A 23,901-nucleotide genomic window follows, 5' to 3' on the forward strand; every position below is an offset into this window, starting at 1 on the left:
GTTTCATCAACTTGCATCAGATCCTGTATCCATAACGTCCAAAACCTGTGTGCTACAAACACTGCAGAGCTGTTTTTCCAAAAAGATTGTTTTGGTCAACATTTGAGACAGTATGAAATCACATCTGATAGAAGTGAGCTACATTATGCAAACACCTTCAAGCGATTATCCACAACGAACCATAATTTGACACCATTCAAAATGTGTTGTCTGATGATGAATGGTGACAAAACACACGATAAGGCACATGGTCACTGAAGATCACAACAAGCCCCACTAGAAAAAAAGATTATAAATCTCGGTAAAGTACCGGTATCCTTAAAAACTGAATAAAAGCCCTGCAAACTTTTATGGAAATGACCAGAGAATGAATACAAAAAAGCTCAGTGGAAACATTCCTCCTCCAAAAAAAAAAGAAAATACATGTAAGCACAGCATTTTATGTCAGTAGTTTTAAAGAGCATTTACGGTGAATTGAAGGATGGCCAAGACAAAAATGCCCGGTTGTGCCATCTGGGAGGATCCACTACTCCAATCAACGATTGGAATTTTCATTTAGTCTGAGTGACAGCAAATCGATGGTTGAAGCTTACAACCAGCGATGGGTTGAGGCAGATTGAGGAGTTCAAGATGGAATATAAGTAGATTTACCACTAAACACCGGGTAATAAACGGAGAAAAAAAATCCCATGATTTACAACAGAGTGTGATTCAGTACTTAATCTAAAGTAATTTTTTTAGGTACTTTGCAATTTTTTCCCATGAACTACATGTATTATGCTAGTCACATGTACCTCATGTTCATGACAAACTGTGATACAAGTTGACCCTTAATACTTTTTATTTGTCCTAGATGTACATGTACATACGTGTAACAAACTTTCTCATCAATGTTTTGATGTACATGACGGTTTTTATCAATCCTCCAACCCTACAATTGTCTGAATGTATTTGGTACATTTAGTGCATGTATAGAAAGCACTGACTGACAATTAGTTGCTAATTTTAAAATGCAGAAACAAAATTTTTAACACATTAAACTTACGGTACGTTAAAGGTTTACTTTACATCAGTAAAATCTAACTTGACTATTGTATTTATAATTTTTCAATTTACAAACTCAGTGATTTTTTTTGGTCAAGTTCTCTGAGTGGAATACAAGTGCCATGAGGTCCAATATGCGTACTTGTTTTGGAAGGCAGCATAATCACTATTTCTCCCCATCTCAGTAGATTATCTGATCAGACAATTTCACCAACCGAACAGAATAACAACAAGCACAAAGCTGCAGCAGAGAGGAAGTTGACATCATAATGTGCTCCGGTGATAGGAAGGAAGCCACCCATCAGGGTATGCTTTGTAGTCCCTCAAAGTGGCCCCCTATGGTTTAAAAGCCCTTAAATGACCAATGGAAGGTGCCACTCCTCTCAAAATTAAAACTACATGTATCCTTGCCAACAAGATGTGCCATTGTTAAAAGAGGGGAGTGTAAATTGTACATGTATATATGCTGCATTTATTTTGAGGAAGAGAATGTCAAAATGTCAAACACAACAAAGACCTACCGGTAAAATGCCATTACAAAGAAAGAACTTGAGACACTCGACAATTGTCATTCTAAATGTTATTTTTATACAAACATCCTCAAATTTTTTCATACTAATTCACATTTCTGACTCCCTGAAGAATCTTCATATGAGGTGCAAAGTGTCTAATAAAATCAAATTACAGCTGGCGACCGTTTGGTGCAGAAATGCTTAAGAAGTAATCCTATGGCCAATTTATTTCACACAGATCATAATCTCAATCAGTGATCTCATCGCTGGTTCCCTCCATCCATCAGGCACGTTAGGTGTCAGTAAACCAACAATGGATCACGGCATCTCAATCAGTGATCCCATCGCTGGTTCGCTCCATCCATCAGGCGAGTTAGGTGTCTGTGAACCAACGGCGGATCACTGATCGTGATTAGGATCTGCATAAAACAACCTGGCCCCTGAACAACAGAATTCTTGGAAAACTATGACAAGCACACAAAGAAGGTACAGTTACGTGTACATATTTTGATAACGGGGTAGAGGCACTGGCTCTCTACCAAGCTTTTGCTTACATCCCCTCCCCGTTTCTTCTAACATCATAGCAGTGTATTTTTTACAAAGGTTTTTTTAGTCAAAATCTCGCGATACTTTTGACTCCAATTTTGTGCAAATCCAACATGCTTTCTTACACAATGTGCATTTCTCTTGGACAGGCCTGACAAAAATCTATACTTTTTCACTGACATACTGAAAGCATATGGCCAAACACATGAGGCTGTGAACTTCAAAATAACCTAACATCTAAAACCTGTCATATTGAATGGAACGTTCAACTTTTGACAAATAATGAATGGCTTTGCATGCATGCTAAGCTTAAAAAAATCAACCCTCTGACAGCTGAGTTCTTGGGAGAGGGGAGAATCCACCTCCATACCCCTCCCCCAGGGCACACAAAACAGACTTTAGAAGGGATTAAGCCAAAAACTGACGCTGCCAACTCCCTGGGAAGTTCTGATGACGGACTCAATTTAATTGATCATCAATCTTCACACATCATTCCTATTCATCAGCTCTCTCACTTCAGAGCCGGGCCAGCCCTGGCCTTGATCATGTGACTTCAGACAAACCATGTGATCTCAGCCGGCAGCCGGAAAGGTGGCTTAGGCAACGAGGGATGGTGGATGGCAGCAGCTGGCACAAATGATAATATGGATCATTCAAGCTAACAAGTATACGGTATATTGAGAACTGACAACGCTTTGTTCATGTACATAATAGTTTGGGTAACAAGTATTCTGAGAGAGGAAGCAAACAGCTTCACTGGTACCACCATGATTCTCCAAGGTTCCCTTTCTCTTCCAAATATTCATATTACCGGCAGTTAACAAGGGAAGAACCAAGTTCACAGTTTTCCAACGGGAGTGTTAGTTTCATGCAGATCTGGATCTTCATCAATGGTCCCAATGTCGGTTCCCTCCATCTGTAAGGCAGGTTCTGGTGTCAGTGAACCACTGACGGATTACTGATCAGAGTTCAGGATCTGTGTGAAACAAACAGGCTCGCAACTACTGGGAGTGGATTAGGAACCTCCATTACACTGGAACTGTTTCCTGACTTATACCCGTAGATGATGGCAGCTACTGTATCATCAGTATATCATTGTGGATGTATTGCATGCGTGCTATGTGCTCTGTTACTCGTAGGTGAGCATTAAGAAATGCAATCATGACAATGCTTGTGATGTTTTGAGGGTGAATTCAGCGCATTTGATGTTCATTTCAGGTTGGTGTTAATTCAAATTGGCCAATGCCGGAGATGGTTCACACACTCTAAGTAACCAGATCCTCCCCACACACACGTAAACAGACATGCGTAAACTCAGACAAACCAGGACAAAATTGTTGGGACACTTGGCAATAGCCATACAACTCAGACAAACCAGGACAAAATTGTTGGGACACTTGGCAATAGCCATACAACTCAGACAAACCAGGACAAAATTGTTGGGACACTTGGCAATAGCCATTCGCTCTCCAGCAACCTCTCTCCCCAATTCCCTCCCCCCCACTCAATGTTGTCATGTCCAGCTGGAGCGAAGACCACATACATAGACTCAACATTGAAAGAGGGTCTGGGGGTTGGAAGATTTATCCAGGATTGTATGGTTAGGTCTGCATCCAATGCAAGAAGAACAATTGAAAGGTGTAAAAATAAGCCTGGAGCTTAAGGCTAATTGTATATATATATTTAACCACTGGGAAAAGTCCACCTTCCGACAATTTTTAGAAGTAGCAGAATAAATCAGATTGGCCAGACTTTAGTCAGGTGCATGTCATATCCTGCAGGAACACAAAGTGAACGCTGTAAATCAAGGTGCACACTACAAATCAAGCTTGGGCAGTACATTAACACGTATTTGAATCTAAATTGGACACAGGTGTCTGGGCAATTTACTGTATATTTAGCTCACTGAAATCTTGAGCAGCAGATGCATGGCTGTTTGAAACAGATTATTTGTAATCAAACAAGGTTTCCACTGTACCAACTGGTCAGACATTTAGAGTACTACGCTATTAGTACCAACGTTTGTCTACCAGTACGGTATATAAAACTATATGTACTGGTGGATAAAAACCCACCAGTCAAATGTAAAATCTGATGAGTGAGCTAATCAGATACGTGTAAAAAATGTGTACATTGAATGTGTGGAGAATTAGCTTTGATGGAAGAAGTTGCATTTGTCAACTCCTTGTACAACACCAATTCATTTACATGTACACGTCTACAATGTACGCATGTACGGTGTACATGGACAGGTACTAGTACGTACATGTACATGGACATGGACAGTCTGCACACAGCTGGTACACCTTGCAAGATATTTGCAACATAATAAGGTGTACTGCACTTTCCATCAAATGTTCAGCACATAAAATATACATGTGCTTCATGAAACTTTCAGACATGTTGAAAAAACCTGGGACGGAAATTTAGTCAGGCCCCTGTCACATCCTGTAACAGCACCTGCTAAACCCTACGCAATTCGAGGCATACAATGGAAGTTACTGGTACACGGGGGACCAGGCGAGGGCCAAGTCTTGTTATAGATGCTTTCAAAGCCTTGCTGTAGTCCGTGATGCCAACGAGGCATGTGCATAACCCAGACATGAAAATCAAATTGATCAGCGATCATGACTCACATGCCCTAACACATACCAGCATGGAGCTATAAAAAAGACTCAGTAACCTGCAATATGAATGTGTATTCATAGCCAAGGACCGGAAATAATGTCCATCATGTATGGTAAAAACCAACACCTTTTCACAGAAAAAGCCCAGCTTCACATGTTGTACATGTACCGGTAGGTACACACATGTACATGTACATTATCGTTCCATAAAGGAATCTAGTTGGAAAGGTGCACCAAACAGAATACATGTACATGTCTAATTTTGTGTACTAATACAATATACATACATGTACATGATACATCCAAACATACATGTATACGGTAGTCAACACAAATACCATTAAGTCTGCGACCTGCAACATACCCGTTTGTACACAAGCAGCATAAAGGATGGTTGCATTTTGCCCATAAATTAAGCCACTGGTATGAGCTATCAATTTTAATGATTTGTGGCCTACCGGTACATACATGTACATGCATCCAGTACCAACTGGCATGTACGTGTACAATGTGTGACCTGTCACCACAAAATCAGCTGAAAATTGGAATTTTCAATAACTGAGATATTGGTATTTTTGAATTAAGCAGAAAGAGAGCTTTCCAAAGGCATGTATCGGTACATGTACATGTACATGGAACACTTAGAGTACTTTGCGTCTTTGTTCCTGACACAGTTTTTACATTTCTGACCAGGCACGAATACTGCTACTGTCAAAATTGCTAAAACAAATTGACATATTAAAATACTGTATGATCCTCCAAACTGATTGGAATTAAATGGGAAACAGGTTACTCTTTCCACATCTAAAAAAACCTCAAAATTGACCTCCACTCCTACATGACTTTGAACCCTCAAAATAGGAAAGAGCGGGATGCGACTTCACTTTCATTTTGTTGTGACAGGTCACATGTACCAGAAGGTGCACAGGTATACTGGCACATCGTACATGTACAGGTGTACATTGTATCGATACATACATGTGTATGTGGTTCTACAAACAGCCTGTACCACATGCACAATGTTAGTGTTCACTGTAAGCTTCCTTGCGATATAGTGAGCCATGGCCATCTTAGAAAAACATGTCCCAAGAAATGCAAGTCAAAACCAGTTTGAAGTCATCTGATAAAAGCTTTGACTTGCAAGCAGTGGGTTCAAACCAAACACTCGGTCAATTACAACAACCAACGGAAATCCATCAATCTCTGTTCCTCTGCTAACGTTCAGCGGGTCCTGCTTTCTTGAAATGCGGAACTCTTAGGAAATTAAGGAAAGGCTAGAGAAACACAACAAATCCACCGTGACTCACTCTCCCTGAAACAGACCAGAGCACTAAAGACGATAAATCCCTAGTGGCAAAGTCAATGACAGGCAAAGTCAATGCGTGCAAAATGTCACGTTACACAAGGCTGAAGTCAGGAAATCTTACAAGACTTGGTGTGACCGGCCCCAACATTACACAACAAAATTACGTATGTAATAAGCAGAACTACTGCAACGCCATTTGAAGTATTTTAGGGGTCATTATTTTAGATTTGAAATACGGTACATGTATCACATTGTGAACATGGGTTAATACATAAAATACAGTTAGCACTTTCACACATTTCCTCAAAAACCAATGTGTCAAACTAAAAAGTGAATTTGGGTGAAATGAGATAAGGAAAAGTTTTTTGAAAGGGGTTTAAGAATAATTTGACAACATACTGTGTACTGTGAATACACATCCTGATGCATGAACCCGACATGCATTATCCTTGTGTTCTTAAGCCCAACCATTAAAAGTCCAATGTTCAAGCAATGTGGCAACAGCAACTTGACTTATACACTCATACCAAAAAATTAGCCTTACACGTCAAAACGACCGTTTACTTACATGTAGATGGCATGAAAAAATTGCTAATTGTACATGTACAAGTACCGGTATGTTCCCCTTCTCCCCTGCCCCCCAATGCCCCCCTCCTAAACTGGCTTTCTTACACAACATTCATACAACAGTATGGTCCATTCATATATTGCTCCTGTTTTGTATAATGCCACAAAGAGAGGGCGCTAAATGTGTAGACTTTCCAAAGTTAAGTTGATTTCAGCAGACATAAAAAGACATGCACCACCATTTCTATGATCAACAGAGGGCGCCAACACAGTTTCTCTGCACTGGACAGAAGCACTTACATATGCTGACATAGATAACAGTGATAAATATCCACACTTCAAAAATCAGGAAAAATACAAGTTTCACAGCTGTTCAAGACACATATCAAAATAAAGTTCACTTCCTCTTTGATTTTCCTTTCAATTATCAGTGGCTTAACCAATGACTTTTGAAGATATTTTTCTCCAGAGAAATCACCCCTTAAAACAGTCATGAGGCCCATCGCCATTTTGAAAATTGATGCCTACACTCCATTGCAAAATAGAGCAATTTGGAGGGCCCTGTTTGGTCCAATACTTTCAGAAATACAAGCTGGCAGTCCTGCTCCTAGATTCCAGCCTCCTTCTTAACAAACCACCTAGTCCACCTGCCACGAAATGCTCAGAGAACTTGACAGCCTATAAATCGTGATTCAGTCTGCACAGGCAATTTTGGACCTACGTGTACATGTTACTGGCCTGCAACCTACAGGATGTTGACTTGAAGCCTGTTACCAGAGGGCAGCAGATAACATACATGTAGACACCGATCAATCCAATCAATTACATTGTACTATGAGTATTAATGTGGGCTACCACATGTGTACACCTACACATATGTACATGTAGGTGGGCTACTTACAAGTGCTATGACAGGTTTAGAAGACATACATGTACCACATTCAATGATGTTTTGTTTCAATCATTTTCCACTTGTTAGCACTCAAAACTTAAATAAAATTCTATGACCTCTGCACTTAACTACCGGTATGAGCAGGGGTTTGCATGGGGTTTCATGAATTTTTAACACTGCCAAAATAAGAAATACACGATATGATATGTATCAGTCCATGTACATGTATATACCAGTACTTGTATTTGTGAACGAACAATCCACCTTGATGTGCAGATTTCCAACTGTTTTTATCTTTTAACAGTACTTACATGTACATGTATGTGTACATTACACGTGACAGAACAAATCTGCCTGTGCCATGTTGATTAACTGTACAAGCTTCCATGTGCATACAGTGTACACGTACGTGGACATGTAGGGTACATGTCCATACACCTCTTCATAAAGAATACAAAATCATGTATGCGGTGTTAATGCCTCAAGCAAATGACACGTAATTGTAATAACATTACAAGCCTACAGCTGCATACACGAAGCACAGTCAAATGTATCTGACAGTGGCGGTGCTTACTATCAATGCAATCACAATACATGAACATGTGTCGTGCCACGAAGGAGGCATTCTTGATGACAGGCTCAAAGCTGCGAATAAAGAATGAAACATTCTACACTGACAATATTTTATGATTTACCCTGTACGTGTATAAAATGTTCTCATTTAATCAGTGAATTTCAAAGATGGCCAAAATACAGTATAAGAACACATTTTATCAGAAAAAAAGAAAAAGTACATGTATATATGCACAGTATGTAACATACCGGTATGGTGAGATGAAAGCTCATTATGTAGTATGGAAGAAGGCCAGTCACTGGTCGAAACAAAATTACATTGCACTTAGTAAAAACAAAAAGAATCATTTTATCCAAAAAAAATTAAAGCAGGACCTTAAAAGGGATTTAATTTATCTTCTTGCATCCCTGGTGGCTTGAAGCCAAGGTAAAATTTTTGTTGAATCAGATCTTTATCAGGAAATAGTAATATAAAAAACATCCCAGGAGAGCCTGAAGCTTTGAGAGTCACTGGTGTGCAATTTAGAAATTCAGTGCCTGTGGTACATATGTGCAGCAATTCTGCGACTGAGAAAAGCAACGGGCATTCGTGGCACATGTGTATTCATGTGTTATCGTCGCACAGATCAGTCTTTATGGGCTAGCTGCAAATTGAATTCTGGCTTATTGAATTGGCCGCCGTCAAAACAGAATTAGTGCATAGTCATCCCTTTTTTTGTGGGGGGAGGTTGAAGGAGTTAAAATCTCTGGGAAAATTTCGTTTGAGCAAGTCTACATACACCGGAGTGGAAAATGACACCATTTGAAATTAATCACGGATTGATTAATTTTGATTGGCTACAGTACAATATATCCCGGCCCAACAATTTACACATACATGTGATTTATATTCTTGGAAGTTTACAGTACCAGCACGTTCTAGTACCTGCAATAAACATAGTTTCCATCATAACAACATCTTCAAAAGCTCCCTTAAGCTTTTGCTAGACCAAGCAACTCTAAAAACTAAATGTGCTAATGACAAAACTGAATGTCTTGGGCATTTCATGGATCTGGTAAATCAAGTTTATCGATGTAGACATCACTACTTGTACTGGCATGTACCATATGATAGGTCAAACTGGATGGAACTAGATCATTCTACGCACATACAGACCTACGATACCATTGCCTTGATCAAGTAAAAACTGCAAAACAGATTTGCCAAGTTTACTCTCCAGAAATCCACACATATACATGCACACCTACACATCCTCCCAGCTTCAGGAACATCATTGGCTTATATTCAATCAACACATTCAATTTAGTTCACACCTCCAAATCACTTCCACAAAGCAACTCTGCCCAAGACTACGTGAACATGTACAAGTATTTCTTTTGAGTGTTCAGATGAACATGTTTCTACATGTATTCCCTTCATTCTTTTCACTATTTTACTCGTTATCCTAAAGTAAAAAAAAAATGGACTAGGTTTTTTTCTAATGCTGTCCTCGCCTATGGAACTCAGATCTGCTCTCAAGCAAGATCTTTTTCTTACATGTAGATCAAAGCTGACTGTCTTTCATCTTCTTTCTCTTTTCTCTGAGCTTATTCCTTGGATCCTCTCATAATTCAGCACCATACAATGTACATGTAGCTATAATAACTATTATTTTCTGCCATTAAAGCAGACAAGGTTCACGAATTAGCATCCATCTTCTTTCGAACCTGAATGTGGATTCTGTCCAGGAGGTGTACATGTACACAGCTGGGGTCATTAAGGGACTTGAATTCGCTGAGTGAAAGAAAAGCATAAAAGAAGTGACCTTTCACACCTGACTGAAACTTTTTTTAAATCCTAGTCTCAGGGCCCATAAATCTTTCTACTTGGGTCACTTCTGACAAATCTTTTTTTTTCTCTCAGAAGTGATCACCCCCTAAACCTTCGGGGTGACAGCATGGCACTCGCTTTCCAGGCTCAATTTCTTGGACCTGTTTTTAAAACTGTTAGCAGTAACACCAGACTTACTAAACCCCCCAAAAAACTGCTAACCTTAAGCATTGTTTCATGGCGGTGCTTGGCCAGGTTGTGCTTACGGTTACACCAGCATAAAGATTTCCATTGTTTTGTCACTACTTTAAGCAATTTTTTCCACCAAGGTAAGCATGCCTTTTGCTGCACTTACTGCTTAGACTTCCATGAAATAAACAGGGGCCCTGTTAGCGTAAAATCGTATGCTTAGCAGCACTATAAAATAGGGCCCTGGATGGAGCAGACAGGTGAGCTTGTCTTCTATACACTGGTGTGCTCTATTCACTACATCAAGAAGTATGCAGTCTTTATAGCTGAGTACACATAGCTCTCTCTGTCTGCAGTTGCCATGGAAACCCTGTGATTGATCCGTAATAGATGCAGCACCGTGCGGTCACCACGGATACTACTTTACTCGCTTCCCCCAAGGATAAATTCCCTCTGCCTACTGTTTTTTGTCACTGTATTTATTACAATTGACAGAAAATGTTTGTGCAATCGTGAAATACTGCACGTCAAGAATTCAAGATGAATGTAGCGATACCACGGCACAGTGCATTTTATACTCAAGTACTTTATATGTATGTGTATACCTACATAAATGTGTGCAAAACGATCTGCATGGTACAACTTAGGTCATGTCAATATTTAACTTAGATATGCAAACATTATTTAATTAATCTTGGTAAAGATAAATAAACATACAATTCCCAGAGGGAAGCTAAGAGGAAGAACAGCTTTCTAGACTGTCCACTCTGATCAAGGTCGTCTACAACTTTAAGCATTTCCACAGATTCAGAATTTGAAATGTAGAGAGCTGCAGTCACTATGGCTGGAGTGTGGCTGGGTAACTAGATTTATCCCGGAGTATGGTCTACCTGTGTACAAAGACTTCTCCACTGGATGACTGTGAGGTGTTAGACCTTGACAGGTAGCCCTCAGGATTTCCATCCAATCTACTTGTACATGTGCCAGTACTTCAGGTTTCAGTCCAGAGGAGTTTTCCTTCAATGCTATCTAACAGAATCTAAATATCAAACAGTTCCCTTGAAATCAGGGGGGAACAAAACCACACAATGACACTGCAGGTGATATGCACTGGTAGTCATGTATGTACTGGTGCCTTGTGCTGGTAGCATTCAGAGAAAAGAAAACAGCCTAATACATGTATACTGATAACCAGTACACAAGGAGGCCGGAGACTTTACTGTCTGGGAAATCGAAGCTGTGACTGAATTAGCATATGACATTTATTTTCAAATCTGTCAATTTTTGCCTGTCTCCAAAACACATCTGTGTCGATGTTACTATAAATACCACATAAACACCAGCTTGCAGCAGGTTGTCTGTTAATAATGACCTTTTCAAATGCAAAGCCTTTCCTAATTAATTCAGCTGAAGTAATGCCATCCTACCACTGACACAAAATTCCTGGTTGGTCTGCCATCTGTAATTCCCATGCCACAAAAATATGTAAAAATTATGCATTCATCTTTTTCCATCATGCATCCCCAGTCCCACCCGATGGCGCCAACTGTGAGGACTTAATATCCCCTGTTACCCTAGCAACCAGTCCAGCAGTTTGGTGCAGAAACCCTAGAATTGATAACTGACATTTGAACTGCTTGATCCACGGGGGAGCCCATCCGTCCCATCAGCCCTCCCTCCGTCTTGTTTTTTGACAGCCAGTTAGAGAACCACCATACTTTAATTACGGGATGTAGACATGCACGTGCACACTCAATTTTTTATTTGATGCAATGCAATTTACGCCAAGCTTGCTCAACTGTTTCTAGTTAAAGCAACAAGCACAGCTGCATTTTTAAAAGCCAACTCACAAAGCATTCTCAAATAAACTTTCGTGTTTCCTTAATCTTGATTCTCTTCATTCTCTTTTATTTTCATTACTGACCAATTCTTACACGTACCGGTACACTTAATTCTTTGATGAACATTTTCTCTTAATTTACTTGAGTGGATCTACATGTAATCGTTCAACTGAATCTTCTCACCCACCTGTATGCCTACTAATCTACTACATTTATGTTCTGTACAAAATTGGCTCATTTCCACCACATAAAACAGTACAGTCCCTCTTTAATTTTGGCTAGGTCACCAGATTGGAGGAAAATCTCTGTGAATTTTCCTCTAGTAAAAACAAACAAACAAACAAACAAACACAAAGAAACAACCTCATTTGAGAAAAGGCATCTCTAATAATAGTGGCAAACATGTATAATTTTCACGAGATGAATGCATCAATACAAGGAATATAATTACATGTATGTCAGATTTTCCTGTTTTCTAAAAAAGAAAGGGGAGCCATCTTCTGCTAGTATTACTGCAGAGTCATGTTCCAGGAAACCAGACACACATCCTCTACATTTATCGCATCAGGGACTGTCAAGAAGAGCCAAATCAGCCTCCTACTTTCGTATTTCTCAAGCAATTTTTCCCATTGTTTATTTTGTTGAATCTTTCTCATCAGCTCCTTGAGGGAACTGGGAAATACATGTGTCTGTAAGGCAGGCAGGTGGTTTTCTCTTCTCACAGAGAGAGACTTGATGTGCATTAATAATATATGATGCATGAGTACACAGTGAATTTCCAAGTTGATTCAGGATTAAATGAAGCTCTTGGGATTGGTCAGTTATTAGAAACAACAAAAACAGGAAGCAGGATAGTTTAGAACAGACTGTCACGTCACAAAGTCCTAATTGTCAAACCCTTCATGAAACAACCCCACATCTCTGCCTGATTGTATCAGCTGATCTTACTTCATTTTAAGCGCAATGATTGGCATTTAAAACTTGTTTATGAACGTCTATAGGAGATGAGATTGCCGAAATCAGACAGTTGAGCCTAGAACACCAACATAAAGAACTTTTCATGTTTACATGGCATTTAAACATGAAAAACATGCAGACAAGAAGAGATAGGGCTAGAATGCACTCAACTGTTTTAAGTCAACAGATCAGCAAAATATGGGAATGGAAAAGGTTCTTTAAATAATATCCTGTTTCTGAAAATGAAACGACATGTATGAAATAAGTTCTACCGATATTTGGGTGCTTGGATGAGGGTGCTTCCAAAATTTTTTTCTTGGGGGTGGCTTTGCTTGTTTGCTTGCTCAAACTGTGAATGAAAATTAGGAATTTTTCAGATAAGCAAACATTTCTTTCACCCATCTGCTTAAACCCTTTTTGTTATCATTCTCTCCAGGTCTTTGCGTTACAATTTTAATGAGAAGTTGTTTTCTTCTTACCGCTGACCGGGACCGAATCACCTGCCGATGAATCTGCCGCAGCACAACCTCTGGGGAGCTATATTCCTCCTCCTCCAATACGTAGTCCTCACGATGTCGGTTACGTAGCGACTTCAGGCCTTCCCGAGAACCGACAGACCATGAACGTTGTGAATGGCACATGATGCTAAGCACAAATGACTATCTCTTTAGCTCTTGCGTTTGTCTCAAGAGGCTTTCATCTCAGCCACTCATGTCGCATTCAAGGTCACTGATGGTAACTTTGACAGAGGTCCCGTTAGATGCAATCCAGTAATTCTGAAAACTGTAACAGACTACCATTCCAATGTAGCACATCAGTCAGTCAATGTGCATTCAATTGCGAAATGTTACTTGACATTACCAACATTCATCAAATCTCCACGAAATGATATAAACTTCTCCAATGGTTGCAATTCCCGATTGGCAAGGATACATCAAGAAAGGACATGTCCTGTTGACATCTTCCTCAAAAAATTTGAGACACCTCCGCTTTGAGTAGGGATAATTTGCAGTTAAACACTATCATTCATTTTCTTGTAACGGTGGAACATGATCGTACGTGCAGCTTGGCACGTGAATTGACCAGTTCTTTAGACTTGAAGAGTACTGAATGTGGCAAGCCAAGGTTGGTGACAATGTAAGAGCGAAAGAAGATACTGATGACACCTGAGCTTCCAAAAGTCCAGAAAGGCTCTATGCCTTTTGCGTGAAAATTAATCCCGTTTTTTAAACTGTCCCACTTCTGTGAATCTGACAATGCAGAGCTCAGCCACTGACGTCTGCCCACGAAGCGTTGTTTTCAATTTACGCCAGTTGGAGAGAAGCAAAGCCGTCCAGCGGAGGTGTGCATACGTGCTTGCGCCCTCCCAAAGTACACCCAATCATTCTCATAATTGCCTTGTCACTTGGGCACAGGCGTGTCAAGTTCTTAGGATGAACTGTCCCAAAACGTTGAAATCAGTACGCTCACTTCTGTCCATCTGCTCAAACATGTGCCCATGGCCAAAGGGCCGTCTGTTAACACAGTTTCCAAGCATTCATAACCCGGTTACAGTCACTTGAACCTCGTTATGATTTTTTTTTCCTGGAGTAAAATGAGTCATCTTACAAGCCACATTAATGGCGCATTATACAAATCATCCAGTCTCCTCTACCTCGGCAACGGGCCAGCCACTGCCAGCGGATGCATTACAATACTGATTGATTAAACTGGGCAATAATGCTTACAGGATTAATATCAGTCACCATAGCCAGCAACCCAACTGCTTAAACACACTGATAAAAGACCATAGATTTCACAAACTCCACTGATTACAGATGCAATCAGCAAACAGGTGAATAGAAACTGAAGATTAAACGGCCTTTAAACAATATTGGATCTAGTGGCCTAGGATCGAAGGTGGTTCCTCAGTGCAATACTAATACAGTTCATTATAACCAGCAGATCAAAAGATGAATGTTGCATATTAGTAGAGGCCATTTCTTCAATAAACAAGGTTGAAAAAAAATCCCTTTAACATACATGTACATGCATGTCCCTGTGAATGTGTAGGTTACATTCAGTGGATGGGCAACTGTCGGTATTGAAATCGTGCCTTGGTTTACGGTACTTTCACACATGTACATGTACCGGTACTTTCATGCACAGAGATGATGCCACAGTGAGTCAATGCACACAATGGAGCAGACGTAATGTTAGTCACCACTCACAATCTTGGCTCCACTCTGAGGCAGCGGGAGGTGCATTCTCGGTGAGGCTGTGAATGTGTTGCTCGAGAGTTTCCACAGATCAATAAAGGGAGAGGCTTGATGCCTACACTTGTATAAACCACGTTACATCTCCTCACCTAGATCCAAAACAAATGCACTGCCTTGCAGAGGTTTGTACCAGTCAGTTCATTCCTTGTTCAGCCACAACATCTGGACAAATTACACGTGCATGTGCCTCACTGGCCTTTAAACTGCATCTGTAGCCTGTCTGATGACAAATACCAAAATGGATACAGTTTTCACAAAACAAAAAAGGCAAGAGAGATGAAAGACGGCAAAGCAATCATTCACTGTTCAGAGAACGTTGCAAAGAAATCTGATGGGTGCTGTGGAGGACTGCGATTATTTACTGAAGACAAAAAAAGCCGTAACAGCAGAAATCCTATCTGGCTGAAAACACTCGACGACTTCACTCCATGACCCTCAGATGCCTCTGATTGGCCATCGATATTGGCTATTCGCTCTCAAAATGCCACGGTATTTAGGATCACATTACAAGTAGTTACTTCTGATTGGTCAGAATCAGAGCAGACAGTCAGAGCGGATTGTCCCGGGGAGAACAGCTAAAACAAAACACATAACACGTACAACGCATATTGATAGATCCCCTCGTGCATTCAGGAGGAATGAGGAAAATGAACAAAAGAAAAGAGAAGTCTCATTTGGCAGAATCACTTGCAGCAGTCAGCCCAAGAATTTTGTTCCCCTCCAACTTGCATAATTCCTCTGCCGTTAAATACCACACGTTGTTAGGTTAAATGATGATGGGAACCAACGTCGGAGGTTTTGCTGTCCGTCCCAAGAGCTGTGTTGACATAGGAGTCAGCCTGCCACACTGCCTGACTGGCTGATATGAATGAATTTATCAATGCAAACACTGCGTGGTCACCACCCAATGAAAAGCCACATGCGCAACCGTACTGTGCACAGCTTCACTAGAAATCACCAAGTTCTTGAACTTGGACACATGTCAACATGACTGACCTTTTACAGGTGGTTTAGTTACATGTATGCAATGAACCTGTTTGGTAAAATGGGAGATTTTACAGCATCTGGTACAACAAACTGTATACCTCCTATTCATATTTCATAATGTGTCAAAGTACATGAAACACTTCTGATGGGCAAATATTCCATGTTTGCATCCAAAGTCCAATTCTACACTAATATGTGGGTATCCTTCCACCATTTCAAACTACAAAAGCAACTACATGTAAATGTACCAGTGATAAAAATTAACAAGAATGATAGGAACGAACCCATCATGTTGATGGAAAAGGTCGCTTAGTACCCTGTCTTTTCATCCCAGATGATGAATTTAAAAACTTGTCTGACGACCATATAAAAACATGCTAACCACAAACTGATACAAGTTTATGTGCCATTATATTTAAAGCTTTTATGCAGTTAATATTGATGGGAAAACTTTGAACCTGACCAATACTTGTTACTCCAACTAGCAAATTTGGGTACCAGACAACATGTTTAATTTAGACTCAGGTACATTGTACATGTTGTACATGTACATGCCTGTAACTCTGCAATCAGTTTCTAAAGCTCTAGATTAAAGTCAAGAATTTTCTGCTTTCTGAAAGTCAAATTCTGCTTTCTTGCGCTTTCTAAATTTTGTGTACAAAAACTGTATGTGACTGTACATATGTACTGTAGGCCTACATTTACCATACATCTACAGGTATATGTACATTATCTTTGGCATAATGATACATGTAGGCCCTACACGCACCATACCACTGTGCTCTTGGACTGGTCCCCGTTCCTATTGATATATTCATAAGCCATGAGACGTCTGGGCACTATGTAAGGAATGGGCACCCGTGTGATCTCTGCAGTGCGGAGCCGGAGGAAATCAATACCGATTTCTGCGATATCGCAAACGAAAAACAGGAAGGGAAACGCTACCAAATGTTACTTTCAAAGTGAGTTAAACAGTGAAAATGAGTCGTCATTCTTAATTCCGGTTCATATTTATTTGATTGATTGTGCAGAAACAATCAAAAATATTTATTTGTTTTATTTATTTATATTTTTACCGAGAATGGTGTTTTCCACTTTCTACCCCCCTATCTGCAATTTTCATAGATTTTCCGCAAAGCGAAAAATTCTTGACTTTACTCTAGATCTGATCTAGATGGTTTCCTTCCTGAAGTTTAGCTCTGAGTGTCAAGCAAACCAACAAGTTAATCACTGGCCTGCTCAGGTCTATAAATTGGAAGATTTGCCTAACGTTGCAGTCATCTTGGAAAGTTGCTTTTAACATCTTTCCCTTCCAATCACAACAAAAACCCTGTCTGACTTGTAAAGTTGGACATTCAGGCCCTTAGAACATAACTTTTGCGCTGTGTGGCCCCCGTGGCCTCTTGTTCCCCAATGCCATTATTGTCCCGTTATTACATCCGCTACTACAGCAACCCAGGGAAATCCTCTCACTATCCTTTCAAGTGTATTCTTTCCTTGGCGGCTGTCAACGATGATGACGGGGATAGAATAAAGAGAAACTGAGAAAGTGTGTCTTTGGGACTACATGTACGTGTGAAGGAGCCCACTTGTTAAGGACATGGGCTATTTCCAACCAAAGTCTTACTGAATACTGTAAGTGGGCCGTCAGGTGGAACACAATGTCTGCATACGTCACTGGAGATCCTTAGAGGGTTGCTTTTCAAAACAGTCAGGGGAGAAAACCAGAGTTGGCAAAGACAGGATGTGATTTACAGGAAAAGCTTGCCATATGAAGAGGTAAACACATCAGGAAGCGCCATGGGTAAAACATATATACTACCATTTATTCTTTCAATCTCCTTGAAAATTCATGTCACAGCCTACAAAGACAATGCATTTATGCTACTTTTTAACCGTGAAGTCATCCATTGAGATTACACTCATGTCGGCTCCTTGTGGATTTGAACAGACTAGTTTGAATTATTTTGATACCCTTTTCGCCTAGCCATGCTTGACACATTCACTGCACATTCACTACATCCACTGGATAGTATGTCAACAGCGAGGAAAGAAAGCTGACGGTTTTCATATCAACTGGAAGTTTAAAAAAACAAAACTCTCCACGAACAGCTGGCAATCCAGCGAGCTGTTGACTGGCTTTTGTTGAATCTTTCCTCTGGGCAAGAAATATCCTGGAAGATCTCTGGCCCAGTTCAGTTCAGGTATCAACCCCGGCCCACTTCATGCTGATAATGGACATGATCCAGCAGCCAGAAAAGGTTGAGTCGGCCAATTCATTGGACTCTGCCTCCAGATACAAATAAGAAACAAATTTGTTTTGCCGTTCCATTGTAAGAACTCACATACACGAGCACAATTTCCAAACAAGATATCACCGTATGTTTGTGATACGAGTACAGCGCTTGGGCTAATCAAATTAAACTTGTCAGAGTCCTCCAATACAATCTGTGACTAACAACCAGCCCTAACCACAACCAACAAACACTCTCAGTCTTATATCAGGGACTACATTCAAAGAAGTCACCAGACCACTAGCCAAGTAACCCATTGAAACCAATTTCAAAAGTCTACCACAGGGCATTATTATTCTAAACAGGAAGAAAACAGCAGTATAAAAAGAGACAACAGATCTTCGGCCTTGTCCCTGGATGGCACAAGACTGCAATTAAATGTCCAGTTGCAATGCACAGGAATAGACATTTTTGTAACAAGTAAATATATTCATACAAAATACACTGTACATGTAGTTGTCAACCAAGAAGAGTTAAAAAACTTTTCTGTCTAAACTCCGCCACAAAATTTAAATACATGTACCGGTACATGTAAAAGAAAAATATCAAAAATATTAGATTCTGCTTAAAAATGACCAATGTTGTGAACAATTAAGCCTAACCATGCTGAATCCAACAAGATTATGCAGGATTTCAATGGTCCCTCATAGTATGTAGTACATACACAGCATGGTCTACCAGCAAATTCACAAGAAAATGAATTGTTTTAGAGACAGTGAACTCTTCTATCCCCACGACTGTTCCAATTTTCCGATCAAGCAAAAAAATAACAATACACCATTTCCTGTGCCATGGAAGGTGTAACAAACCCATTGCAGCTAACAGACAACCTTGAGGTCACCTCATGGCCCTCCACAAAACCATGCATACCACTGTGGTTACACAAGTTGACTTCTTAACCCTTTCCCCTTGAAAGTGACACAGATAATTTGGAGTCTGAAAGAGAGAAATGTGTGACCACAGCAGGGCCTCACTGCCAAATCTTTGGGGAATTGAAAAAAAGAGCTACAAATCCAAACAGGAAGTTGGAAGCAGTACATGTACATTGTAAGACCTGTACCAATGACTTGGCTACAGCTTGAAATTACACACAGGTCTATGGTGGTGACGGAAGCCCCAGCCAAGTCATTCAGACATGGCTTACTTGGCAAGACAGATGATTAAATTTCATGTCCTGTACATAGATTTTTGCCAACAGCATGGGGTACAGTCCATTCATGGAGGCTGGCTGCTTTGATAATCAAGCCCAATATACATACATGTGTGTATTGTACAAGGTACATCTTTCATAATCAGCAAAAAAAAAATAAACAGACATTTCAGACAGAACACAATTGGCACTTGACAGTTGTTTTCATTTAGAAACATGGCTTACATGTTCTGTAGGCCCCTATACACTGTACACGTACATGTATCTGCTCAGATGCCATACACTGCAACTGCGGTAGCATCCCCACTCACACGCACATGTATTTTTCAGCTTGGCGTGCAGGTGCATTTGGCCATGGAGGAATAAGACACGTTCCTCCATGATTTGGCTAATTACAACACCCTACTGGTCCAAGAGGCATGTCAAGTCCGCATACCACCTGTCCACATGCAGGTGTCACCGCAGTGCTCCAGCCTCCTACATGTACGTGTACATGTAGATGTTCTGGACAGCAAATTACACTCTACAGCACAGGACAAAATTGACAGAGCACATGCCCCCAAGTCAACCATTTTGGCAGAAATTTAGACCTTTGGACTGATGGGTCCCAACACTCGACTCTTCACATGCAACCCATCCCACACTTCATGTACAAACACGTGGGTACTCTACCGGTAGATAAGTGGGCAGATATGAAAGTATTTTGTCCGATGAACCAACCAAGGAAGTGAGGTGTGTTTATTTTTTCTACACCTTGGCTTTTGTGTAAGTTACCAGTACCAGTAAGCATTTGCAGCTCAATTAACATTAAAATATCCAACTACACATCAAATCAATAAGGAGTTTTCTCGAAACAGCCTACCGGTATGTACCAGTTCATGTAGATGGAGTTTAAACTAATCAAAATAAAAAGACAATTATGAAAGGATGGAGAACAAAACAACTGAAAAATCGATTGTTTTACGTTTCTGCCTCTCAGTCTGCACTTCCTGGATGTACTCCTAACCACAGTGCAGCCGGCACATGCACACTGCACCAGAAACAATACATGGATACAGGTACATGTAAGTCAATTTATTCACTTTAGTGTAACAAAAATACGGACTGCTAATTCAATAAACACAGGAAGTTCACATCCTCAAAGCAAGGACCTGTTTGTTTTCTGGTACCCACGTGCTCAATTACTGCATATGAAGACATCTGGTGGCCGGCAAACATTTGCTGGTTTTTTTTGGGGGGGCATCTTTTTTGGCATTTCTGATTCCAACTTTACATGTACTGTACCTGCTTTGTGAATAAAGACAATAACTTCCAATCTTCTTTTTTAAGAGGCTAATCATCAGAGCTCAGTGTTTATCTTTTCAATTTTTCAGATGTTTTATTGAGTACCAGTAGTTGCCTTACAATGAAAGGCAAACTGCACTCTGCTCCAAATAAAAGGCTCCCAAGAGGGACGAACTCACAAAATGTCGCCAGAGAAACTCAGTCCGTTTCCGTAAACATCCAATCACGATGAGTATGGTCCGAAGGGGTTTACTAATGGACCGGGGTTGGGTACAATTCCCGAAGATGGTTTCAACCCTTCAGGCAAAGAGCACATCACGATCGTCTCTCCCCAGGAAGAGAGTGGATGGTCTAGCAATCACGTACATGTACAATGTACATGTAGTAGATTATTCATAACTACCGGTATTCAGCACATTCATGCACAATCATGAACAGGAGTGTTTCTGCCAACTAAATACTTGATCCCAGAGACATTCCTCCTTTGTTTTGCCAAGGAAAACTCAAAATATTTCACTTTTTATTTTTTTTAATCCGAAATTCCAATGTTTTGCAGACCTTGCACATTTACATGTAACTCATTCTGCCATTTTGTTGTGTTTTGAGGGGAGGTCACTTAAAAAAAGGACATCATCTGTCGCTTGTGACAAGTGACAAAGTGTCATATCATTTGTCACTCTAGTTCAAGACAAATGGAGAAAAAAGGATCTCTGCACAACTGAAAACACTGAAATGTAACAATATGCCCAAGAATGAATAACATCGATTGAAAAGGACAAGTTGACCACCACCAACAAAGAACTATCAGGTACAGCCACAGACAGCTACCGGTAGCATCTCCCATTGCCTTGAAATCAGGTGCTATGAGTATCTCCAAACAAGTGCACTTCATTAGTGACACCAAGGCCACATATCTTACCAAAACAGCTTATCTGCAAGCTAATCAACCTACCCTGCATTAAATCATGGCACAATTTAGAGAATCTCACAGCTAATACATGCATGTACATGTGCCCATAGGCAATACTAGAGTACATGCACATCAGGCATACATGTACTAGCCTATACACTGGAAGGATTCTCAGCTGGCTCAAGTTAAGCTAAAAACCACTTACATGTACATGTACTGTACATGTAACTACCAGTAGGCAGTAACCAATGGAGTTACAAACTGTACATTATCATCATTATCATCATTCATGATGTCAAGCATAACACCAGTGATACACCTGCTCATCAATCTAACAATTTAACCCTTAGCACGCTATCAATTTATCTGTGCACTAATCCTGTGCCGCTGTATTTCCTGTGCAGCGGAACATTTTATTCACCGGCAGTAAGTCAAGTTGCATTTTCATAATGAAAGAAGCATCTTTGAGGGTTTTACAAAATAAAAAAAAATTCCCTGGTGAAATTTCCTTTCTGGTGATACAAATATAATTTTTCTAGGTGCAGCAATAGAAAAGTTATAACCTTTTGAAAATCACCAAAAATATCACCCAAAATTTAAGGTCACCTACATGTACTTTTCACACACCACACATGCTTGGTCAAGTTGGTCATGCATTACATACATGTACATGTACATGGTGTGTGTGTGTGTGCACATCTGCATGAAAGTTTGGATTCCGTTTTCTTCTGTTTCATGCATTTATCGATGACATCCTGGAAGACAGTCTATTTTATAGTCCATGAGAGTGTGGTATCTCCTGAAGCAAGGAGCGGGACACATTGGCTTATTACATTGAGCGCACATATACTCAGTCTGATGTCGTCGAACTGCTCGATTGGAGCACACTACACAGTCTGGTTTGGATGGACGTCCGGCTGGGGTGAGATTCCGATTGACAGCCAGAAAGTGTCTTTCTGTCAAGCGATTCGGTGCATCCACAGATCTTCTTCCTGGTCTTCCACCGGGTCTGGCGTATCCTTCCAGTAACCCATCGACAATGGCAAAGCGGAACTTTTCAGGACGCTGTCTAGTGCCAGGATGCAGGGCTTTCCAGATTATCCAGCTGTTGACGTAACTCACTTCCAATATGTAGACAAATACCTTTTTCCACCACTTCAGTGTTTTATGAATGTTAAGGTAATACCACATCCCTTGGTCTGAACGGTCAACTCCTCCCATGTATCTTGTGTAACACTCAATGGCGACAGGCTTATCCACCTTGCGAGGATTCTTTTGGCCTCGTGCACGAACATTTTTTTGGAATGTAGTCGCATTGTGAACAGTTGAAACAATATTCACCTGTCTTTTGTCGAACCACAACACATACAGGGCCTTTCCTTCACGAACAGAAAGAAGAGGGTCACTGGTTTTCAGCTTTGCCTTCTTTATTGCCTCTGGGGTTCCGACACGATTTGTTCGTAGGGTTCCGCATGCCCCTGTACCGTGGATACTGAGGTCATCAAAAAGGGCAGGGGATGTAAACAAATTGTCCATGTAAACATGGTGGCCTCTGTCATAGATGGGCTGACACAAAGTTGCCACAACATTGTGATACAAACCAACCTCTGTTTGGTTGTTTCGCTTGCCTTGATAAAGTTCTGATTTCCAGACATATCCCGTTTTAGATTCTGCCAAGTTCCAACAGTTCAATCCCCATTTGTGGGGCTTATTTGGTTTGTACACTTTCATGGCAGTACGTCCTTTGAATGGGATAATTGTTTCATCGACAGACACTTCTCGATCTGGGTAATAGGCTGTCTGCCATCGAGCCACAATCATGTCCATAACCTCTTTTATTTTTCCCCGTCTGTCATGATTCTCATCCGCAGGTGTAGTGAGTTGGGCATTGTCCGTGCAATGAAAAAAGGTAAGAATCAGGTAAAATCTATCCCGTGACATGATAGATCTTATGCCAGGTGCTTCCAATGTCCACTCAGTGGTCCAGTAAAGTTCGTAGTTAGCACGACGGTCAATACCCATCAACAACATAATGGCAAGAAAAGCTTTCATTTCATTGGCTTGGACTTCTTTCCATTTCTTGAATCGTGAATGTTGGCTGAGATTCTCCATCCCTCCTTTGCTTGCAATTGTTGTTGCAGCATATCGGTTTGT

The 23,901-nt window shown here is 40.5% G+C and overlaps 1 protein-coding gene across 5 annotated transcripts in view; it reads right to left on the bottom strand.

Annotated features, from left to right (window-relative positions):
* The window catches only part of LOC110977686 (microtubule-associated serine/threonine-protein kinase 3-like), a 71,843-nt gene that overhangs the window by 39,635 nt on the left and 8,307 nt on the right, over window positions 1-23,901 (bottom strand). The window contains exon 1 of one of the 5 annotated variants that reach the window (XM_022232006.2): window positions 13,344-16,110. The exons of the other annotated variants lie outside the window; for them this stretch is intronic. Coding sequence (XP_022087698.1) covers window positions 13,344-13,505 — 162 coding nt within the window. The 5' untranslated portion in view covers window positions 13,506-16,110. Of the gene's footprint in view, window positions 1-13,343; window positions 16,111-23,901 lie in introns of those variants that run through there. 5 annotated transcript variants of the gene reach the window in all.

The sequence above is a fragment of the Acanthaster planci genome, linkage group LG12 (assembly GCF_054643075.1).
Source record: "Acanthaster planci isolate LZ-2023a linkage group LG12, COTS_SCS, whole genome shotgun sequence".
In the NCBI taxonomy this organism is placed as follows: Eukaryota; Metazoa; Echinodermata; class Asteroidea; order Valvatida; family Acanthasteridae; genus Acanthaster; species Acanthaster planci.